This window comes from Notothenia rossii (genome assembly GCF_949606895.1).
Source record: "Notothenia rossii genome assembly, chromosome: 6".
Classification (NCBI taxonomy): Eukaryota; Metazoa; Chordata; class Actinopteri; order Perciformes; family Nototheniidae; genus Notothenia; species Notothenia rossii.
Window position 1 is genome coordinate 67,886,348 of NC_136909.1, and position 9,315 is coordinate 67,895,662.

At 42.2% G+C, this 9,315-nt stretch overlaps 1 protein-coding gene across 6 annotated transcripts in view; it reads left to right on the top strand.

Moving 5' to 3' along the window:
• Nucleotides 1–6,070, top strand: part of LOC307043634 (signal-induced proliferation-associated 1-like protein 2) — an 81,126-nt gene extending 75,056 nt beyond the window's left edge. For 5 of the 6 annotated variants that reach the window (XM_079688211.1, XM_079688216.1, XM_079688213.1 and 2 more), the window contains 4 exons: nt 363–494; nt 2,787–2,904; nt 3,806–3,884; nt 4,311–6,070. In XM_079688211.1, the coding sequence (XP_079544337.1) occupies nt 363–494; nt 2,787–2,904; nt 3,806–3,884; nt 4,311–4,457 (476 nt within the window). In that variant the 3' untranslated portion in view covers nt 4,458–6,070. The remainder of the gene's footprint in view (nt 1–362; nt 495–2,786; nt 2,905–3,805; nt 3,885–4,310) is intronic. The other variant, XM_079688215.1, reaches the window with a different exon arrangement.
• The last annotated feature ends 3,245 nt before the right edge of the window (nt 6,071–9,315 follow it).

Sequence of the window (9,315 nt, forward strand, 5' to 3'; positions counted from 1 at the left end):
TTGTGCTGTCACATAAATAGAAAACTTTTCTTTTTAGAGTGAAATAGCTTGCAACGATTAGGAGGATTGGTTATTTCGCTTCAGATTAGCATTGGACTGGAGGTATGATTGGATTGCAAGGATTGGATTTACCAAGCATAGACTCGAGCTAGGTGTTTTGATGTGCAAGGCTAGAGTAAGGTTAATAACCTCCCTTTAGCAGCAACGATTTGTTTGAATAAACCCCCTCCCCTTCTACGCCCCCCCATACCTCTCCCAACCCTCCTTGTCTGCTGTGATGCAAACTGATGGGTGACTCAGAGATTAGCTCTAAACTCAGGCCAGGCCTGGACACTGATCCGAGTGCCTGCCTGTCTCTGCAGATGACTTTTGGTTCTCTGACGGCTCCTTGGCGGACAGGTCCAAGTTCAGCGACCCGGGCCTCATGCCCCTCCCAGACCCTGCCTCGGGCCTGGACTGGTCCCACCTGGTTGATGCAGCACGAGCCTTTGAAGGTAACCAGCCTGGCGGGAGCTGCTGGCACCTCGTGTTACCTCCCCCTTCTTCCTGGCTGCTTAGCTTGTGTGTGTGCAATTTTGTGTGTTTTAGTCTGCAAGTGCTAGCTCGCTTGCATGTGCAGGTTTGTGTACGCTTTGTGTTTTCTTCTAGTGTCTCCTAAGGTGCTGTAGGGACAATTTAAGGGAACGGTTCTTGATTTTTGCGCCTCTGCTCTGAGCCCCCTTCCTATTGAGCACTGCTTGGAAAAGTGAGCCATCATTTGTCAGCACAGACATGGTGCCAATTGTCAAACTATGAAGCCAGCAAACGGCCACTCGGCAGAGTTTTTACAGGAATACTTTGACTGTTAAGCTGTTTGGGTGATCATTTGGGTATTTTGGCTGCTCTTTGCTTCTTTTGTCCGATAAATCTGAATATGGTCGACAAGATGTTGGATTTTCTTTAATCCACAAAAAGACATCTCATCTGTCCCTAAGGGGCACATTCACTCCTCAGAATTAAAAATCTTCCTTTGAAGGTACAATCTTGTTTCTAATAAGCAGTCTGAATGGGTGCTTTAGAGTAATTGTGTTTTTTGTGGGCTCTGGGAAAGCAATTTTGGAATCAAAAGCTTACGTTAATTGCGGGGGATATTACAGTTTGTTGTCTCTGGACAACACGAGTTATATGTTCCTGTCAAAACAAAATCTCTTTTCATTCACACTCTTATTTTCATTTAACTAGCATTGAAATGTTTCAGCAGTTCATGGGCAGCATCATCGCTTCTTTCATTTCCCCCCCTCTTTTAGTAGTTTTGCTACTTCTTTCATGCCAGTGTATTTCCCATCTATCACAGAAACGCTAACATGCCAGTATTTTCTCCACTTGAACTCCGACTGACCCCCGGACCAGCGATGGGGTTGCATGTGACCATTTGCTTGTCATAATTAATTAATCCTCTTTGGAGTTTCTTCTTTGATACATTTCCTGCTGCACAGTATCATTTAAGCAGAGTGGAATCAGTGGAGATGATGCGGAGTACTATGAAGGCAGTTGTCACGGCAGCCTGCATGGCCCAGAAAAACGCTGTGTAAACTGGAGTCTTGTTGCCGAGCAGAAAGTGTCTCCAGGCTGACATCGTGCCATGTTTAACCAGCTCTGATTGGAGGCAGGGCAGAAAGAGGTTGCCTGAGATGTAAAGCAGTTATAATAGCACTCGTATCCTTGGTCATGTGGATCCAGAGAGACTGCTCATATTCATATAACATTTGAAAGTGGATGGAATCAAAAACAGTCTACTTTTCAGCAACAAGTCTTTTGTTGCAATCAGTGAAAGCTTTCTTTGTCAACTACTGCATATTATTTTAATATTCCCTCGCAAATACATACAGCACGGTATGTTCACTCGCATAGGTATTTTTTACTCTTCAGTGTAATCTGTTTTGGTTTGATTATCAACAGCTTGCCCAGAGAATCTGGACACCATGTCACGGGGAAAGAATGACAAGCTGCTTTTCCTTTGCCCGTCACTGCTATCCTAGAAGTCTTTAATCTTTCTGATGCAGCCAGCACATATGAGGGAAATATTCATTCATATGTAAATTAAAGCTTGGTCTCCCTTTCCTGTCGCATCCAACTCCGGGCTCCATCAGCTTTTGTCTTGGAGTGGATTAGTTTTCATTTGGAGGCTAAATTAATAGAAGGGTTTCCTTAATCTTTTCTATGAATAGGCAGATCCTCCTATCTTTAGTCTCAGACCAAGGGCTTGAGAAAAAGAGTGTGGTTTCTAAAGAAAAGAGCATTACGCCTCAAAACTGAGCAGTCCCCAAGCATAACATGCCAAGTTTGGGTTTTCAATGGGGCTTTGAGCAAGCTTAAGGGCCTGATATGGCAAAACAAGCATGACTAGTGCCTTACAGCTCTCTGGGATCCAGCCCATTATGAGTCAAACAGCTGTCAGTCGCAGCTCAGAGGGAGAAGCACCGCAGCAACACCCAAGGGACTAACTTTATCTGTGATGATCTTTAAAAAATGCTCTGTTTTCCACCTTGTTCCCTATTGTCTGGCTATAGATCTCTCAGTATGGGAGGACTGCCTTTCAGCGCTTCAACCAAAACCATTCATTCATTAAAAAAAGCATGAATGAATCGCCCCATCCTGTCATGAATGCATGCATGCGAGTGTGTTGTTCCGCTCTATTTTAGTTGTGTTTAGCATGTTGGCACCATGAAGTGCCTTTCTGAACACATTTCCTGTCTTTGATGTTAAGGGCAGATTATGACCTGTTGCGTCACCTCTTCTGTCTCCAGACCAGCGAGTGGCCTCTTTCTGCACCATGACGGACATGCAGCGGGCGGAGGCTCTACATATCTCCAGAGAGCTGACCAGAAGGGTGGTGGAGGCGGAGGGAGCAGCCCTGGGAGCAGAGTAGGCTAAAACAACAAACACACAATTACCAATGTTCCAGTAGCAAGTGAAAAAGGGACTGTTTGTTAGAGCCTGCCCACAAACAGAGATTTAATAATCATAGTTTAGCAACCCTAACTCGACATGGTAGAACTGTCCAGTTTAGGATTTCTATACCTAAGGACTCTATCCATGATTGATTTGCTAACTGTAACTACAAAGGGACGTGTCATTAACTAATGTATGTATAATATTATTTTGGGTTACAGGTAATATGAATCCAAATCTGCATTAGTTAATGTTATCTTTGCAAAACTCATCGCTTGTTTGTTATACTCAAATCCTTCTCTGTGGTGAAAGAGAAACATCCTCTAGCATAAACCTAAGCTCTCTATTGCTTATCAAAAATATTTCCCAAACTGTAAGCAACTAAACCTTTCAAGGATTATGTGAGAACAAGTTTTTGTGTTTCCTAATGCTTTAATAAAATGGTAAGGCTTAGAAGCTCCACATTGGAAAACATGAAAAATGCACTCCCTTTATTTCCAAATCCACTTACACTTAAGATCTGTCTGTTAGCATCATATCAAGTATGAGTCTAACATATTTTAAGATAACAAACATAAAAAAGTAAGCTGGCAGCTCAGAGTGTTTTAGCATTAGCATTAGCCTACACTAGCTAGCTAACATTGTTATAATCAGCGAGCGACCGTCATGTTTTCAGACACAAAACTCCATTGTCCAATTCAAATAATGGGAAAACGGACAGCTTGACAGGCATAACAACAGTAATTAAAGGGGGCGGGGCTTATCTAACTGTCCATTATCAGCTCCTGTATCGCTGTGGAAGAGGTCTTGTGTGTTTTTTTCGAAAAAGCTGTCTTTCTTGAGTCTTAACCAACACCCTTGTGTCCCCCTACAGCGGCGCCCCCGCCACACTAACCGGCAAAGTCAACCAGTTGGAGGTGATCCTCAGACAGCTGCAGTATGACCTCAGAAAGGTGAGGTCGCATATATCAAACTGATTTCTTGATTCTGTCTTCGTCACCTTTTTGCCCTCATTTGCCCTCCTCCAGGTCAGCAAACAGTGCATGTCTGTGTCACGTAGCTCAGAAGAGCAGACATTGAGTAATGCATGCCCTGCGGTCTGTGTAATACAAACTCATCTACTTAATTCAATATCCTGCTTCCTTCCCTCATTGTGTCCCAGCCCAACATTTCCCCACCTCGACTAATGCGCTTAACATAGTGACGGGAAGTGCACTTTAATCAGAACAGAGAAAAGGCTGCTTTGCCATGTTAATGCTCCCCATTAACACAGCACTGACGACAGATTCATGTTCTATAGCGGGGGATTTCATCAACTTCCATTTATTTTTGCCTCATGTCCCGGTGTTGATTGTCTGTGTGTTTCTTTGTGTTTCCAGGAGAAAGAGGATAAGGCGATGTTGCAGGAGGAGGTGCAACACCTGAGACAGGACAACATGCGACTGCAGGAGGAGAGCCAGACGGCGTCGGCTCAGCTCAGGAAGTTCACAGAGTGGTTCTTTCACAGCATTGACAAGAAACCCTGAGAGACCCGCAGGAAGAGAGCAGGAGACGGCCTTCACTCCTCCTGGGCACCCACTCAACTCCTACTTTAGACTCCCAGATGATCCACAAGCCAACAAACTATAGAACCAACCATTACCAGCCCCCCAGAGTAATGAAAACTATTTAAAAAGCCCCTGCTTAGGAGACTGTAGCAGCCCTGTGTGGAGAGACTTGAAACCCTGATCTGGAACTTAGTTTTGGGATCCTCCTCTGACTGAAGTGCGGAGCTGTTTCTGATGTTAACGGTTTCTTTATCCTGACTAAAGGGGCTCATGGGAAAACCTTGTGCGCTAGAGAGGAATTGAGAACCCTTGAGAGCCCTGCTCTAGTCCCTGGGATCTTCTTACAGTAGTGGAATGTAAAGCTCTTTTACTGTAGTCAACATATAATCTACCTACGTATGTCACGTCAGTCTACTGTGCTGTATACTCAGCTGTACTGTATCGTACTGCACACTGTCACACAGCTGTTTCTGTGCCGGCCTTAACGGACACAGGAAAGTGGAGAGGGTAAGGCGAGGAAGGGGGAGGAATGTACTGGACTTAATGAAGTGGTACTGACTGTCTGCTTGCACCAAGAGGAATCCACATGTGGCGGTCTTGAAACATACAGTCCAAGGGGGGAAATGAATGTAGCTCAACAGAGACCCTTTTTTTCTGGATTTCTGTTTCCCTGGCTCCCAAAACGTTCACGCTTTTGATGTTTTGTTTTTTTTTTTTTTTTTCTTTGAACAAATTCCCCTTTTTACTTTTCCTCAGTGTTGTAATGTAGGGTCACATGGCAGTAATTTTGATGTTTCAAGGTGCTTTTCCCTACACACATTCGTCAGTAGTTTCCATTCACTGTCACAATGTCCTAGCAATAATGAAGTGGTAGTTACAAAACTGTGTTTTAAAATGAAAAAAGAGAAAAAGAAGTTAGCACAAACGTGAAGAGTTCCTGTCGAGAAGCAGTTGTACTTGACATGTATTTATAAAACAGGACAGACTGTGCCTAAAACTCTTGGTTGTAAATGGATTGTTTCTCTTTGCTTTTATTTCTCTTTTATAAACACATGCCTTGTCTGTGGCTCACTGATATAAAATTGTATGTATGATTGTGTGTATGTGTGTGTGAGAGTGTTTGATAGTGTGTGTAGTTTATCACAGCAAATGTGTTCTTATGCAGTGGTTTCTAGAGCATTAGAGCAAGCGCCAGTGAACCACACTTACAATGCCAAATGTGTTTATTTCTGTAAATATGTGCCACAGAAGTGTCTTGTATTTAACACTATTATTTAAGCTTATTTAACCTAAAGTTGTTTATTTTATTAAAGGTATTTTTTTTCTGCACTAAGGAGAGATGACGCTCTGTGTATGTTGTAAAGTGTGTAGCTTGCCAGGGCAAAAAAACAACTATATATTTAAATATATAAATGATGATTTTGGAGATTCCAACATTTGGATGCTGCTAGATTACAGTTTGCTGGTTTGTATGCTTTTAAAAATGTGTCTCTCCATAAACTGTCTCATCCCTGGTGGGACACTGGTTGCTTTTTTTTGGTTTTGTTCATTTTTTGGTTTTGTTTTTTTAATAAATGTAGTTGTAAAAATAAGCCCCTATTGTGTTCTTAAATGCTTTTGTTTCCAATATTCAGAATTTCAAATGATCCCCTTAAGTTAACCCCAGTGGTGTTCAAACATATATTCCAATTTCTGGGGGGTTGTGGTTGTTGAGTTTTTTTTGTTTTTCTTAATATGTCAAAAACAAAACCTTTTTTTCTGGTAAGTTAGAGGATAAATACAGCTCAGTTTGAGCCAAAGAGAGGGTTAGCTTAGCTTAGTTTAGCTAACTGTGTTCCCCTCTAGTGCTACGCTAAGGTAATTGTTGCTTTATACATTTTGTGTGCAGGTGAGTGGCAATTAGATTTTCCTCCAACTCTTGTTACGAAAATATATAGTGCATGTCAAACTATTTAACAACACTTTCAAAAATTCGTAATGTAAGAGATTAAGTCCTCATACAGAAATGCTTGCTTTTAGTGGGTGAAAACGTTTCAAAGTTACTAGCCCTACACCACAGCTCTGCAGGGTGACTCAAAAAATAGGAAAGAAAAAATTCTCTCTTGCACTAAAAGACTTCTGAAGTTTTGAAGATGGCTGCTTGATATGTGAATCTATATTTACATGTTCTGGTCATCAAAGTTCAGCTTATTCCTTCATCTATCTTTCAAGTGAGCTCTGAAAACTCCCAGTGCCTCAAATGCAGGATCAGAATAACAAGGAACTGAATGTTGATTGAACTGGCAGATATTTTTGACAGAAATTCAAACATTCAGTCTGCATCAAAAGCATTACAATTAAAGTGAATATGAAGCTGAGTATATGTCCTCATCAGATATGATCAGAAGAGCCCATTTTGGACGGTACAATTGTTGAGCTCCCTCAGGAAAAGACAAGGATGACAACCTCTTGTGTGAGACTTGGATCTGCTATTTTGTAAACAGCAGGTGTGCTAAGACTTTCGAATGGAAACATGAAACCATAATGTGTTTGTGATTTTATTTCCTGTGAGCTGTTGTGCTTTAAATAAATGACAGATGTTGCTTTCACTGCTGGGATGGCAAAGGACATGCTGAATAATTAATCATAAGCCTTTTTGGGTGTGCAAAGAAAAACAATTAAATTAGTTTCCTCCTTCCTGCGTAAACCTCCAGCCCAGCTGCTGGAGTGTGGTCCAATCTATGGTGTCCTCTCAGGACTTGTGGCTGTGCAGGTGCTTGGATCTGTGGGTTGAGCTGGTTTGGCTGTATCTTTTTTGGATTCATTTTTCCCACATTTTGGCTCACTGTTGAGGGAGTTGGAGCCAATTGCAGTTAGCTTTTTTGAAATGTTTTTATTTGTGCTTCACCTCTGTCAGCAAAGCTTGTCTGAGGCAAATCCAATAAAAGCTTCACCCTAGTATGACTTTATGAGGGAAGCTGGAGTTCACAGCCTGTTCTGACCTCTCCATCAACCGCCACTCCGCCCTAATGCTGGTATAAAAATGCCTGGATGGCTATTTGTGAGTGGATTTGTCTGGGTTTGGCCAGCGTGCTTGAGATGAGGTAGTTAATCAACATTTGTCTGTGCGGTGCCAGGACAGCAGATGGGAGCTCACACTGGCACAAGGCGAAAGTGTTTCAGATGGAGAAGGATTTCAGGTTGTGTTGAGGGCACGCTCAGGCTCTCGACCAGTTACTAAAGAGAGGCACCAAATTACTTTGGCATCAAGGAGATCTGGAAAAAGATCCATGGACAGAGGAGGTATAAATGAAAGATTAAAAAAAAGATACATGGAACCAATTAAAGCCTACAATGGCATGTTGGGATATTATCAGCCTTGCAAAATATGCTGACAGGCAGTAAAGTTAGACCCAATCTATTGAACATCCACTCTAACCAGATGGAAGAGCTTACAGCCATGCATTGATTTCTAATATTTGACTGTCAGCAGTAAATATATTGAATGTTGGCGTTTCTCCTCCGCTCTGGACTGACGGTCACCAGTCAAATCCTACACTGATTTATTTGGTGCTCATCGCACATAATAGCATGTGACTGGGGACACAGTAGTCCTACTTCCAAAGTCCCACAGCAGATGCTCCCCTGCTGTGAGTGCCACCCAAGTCAGGATCACGTTACCTAAAATAGGGCTCAGTGGGGCCAAAACGCAGCTGGCAGTGCACGAAGAGAGAGGGGAATCTATCGACTGTGTGTGTAGCTCAGACTGTGGTTACCGCAAGCCAAATATCAGGTTCCCTGCAAACAATGGATTAGATTTGAGGTTTCTGTTGGATTCGTCTACTCTGGATAGCAGGGAATTATTCATACATATGAGAAAGTCTATCTAAGCATTATTCAGAATGGCTGTTGTGTTTAATCCTTGGTTCAATATGTTGATTCATTATTTTTCACATTTACCAGAAAGCTAGATGTATGAATTATTGACAACTAGGTAGGATCAAGTCTTCGTTCTGGAGGTCACAAGAAAGTCACAGGTGAAGTCCCAAGTCCTAAGCTTTAAGTTTCGAGTCCTAAAGTCATTATGCGCTCATTACCAAATGTAATGCAATATTTTTCCCGCTTATTTTGCATACTGTATGTCCTTTTTTTTGTTGACCACCATATCGTTTTTGTATGTTCCTTTTTCCAACTGGCGTTCATTAGAGTAATCTAAGTAATCAAGGTTCCATCCTGAAACTTAATTGGATGCTGTCAGTTCTATCATAGTGGATCGGGATGAAGAGTCGACTAGTTGTGGATTAATACCGTTAATTAGCAGATTGTATGTGTTTTTAAAGTAAAAAAGGTAATGTCATGTGACCCGAGTCCACAGCTCTGTTGAACACAACTCAGGTATTAAGCACTGAGGATGTTTTTTTTTTTTAAATAATTCAACAGTTGGTTTGTCATTATAGTTACCAACACTCCATTGTGTTGTGTGCCTGGAGGCCTAACAGCAGGATTAGCTCTCTCACCTGGTCTGCTTATCTGTGCAGCTCATCTCTCCTCTGCAGGCACTTTAAAATTCCCTCTGGCTCACTGGGGAGCCGCATCTCACACACAACACAAAAGAAAGGAAAAGAGGAGAAAAGGGAAGATCCTCCAAACCTTCAGACAGTCAACTCTCCCATCTGCCTCCCAGGTTCCCCTGGGCCTTCCTTATCTGTCACTCTTAGCTGAACCTAGTGAAGGGTGACATTTTATAAGCCACTCGCTTCAATAGAAATCAGAAAAGGGTAAAGAAAAAAAAACATTTTCAGGAAAAGGTCATTGCTGGCAGGAAAGCTTGAAATCTCACACATCCAGCATGGAGGAA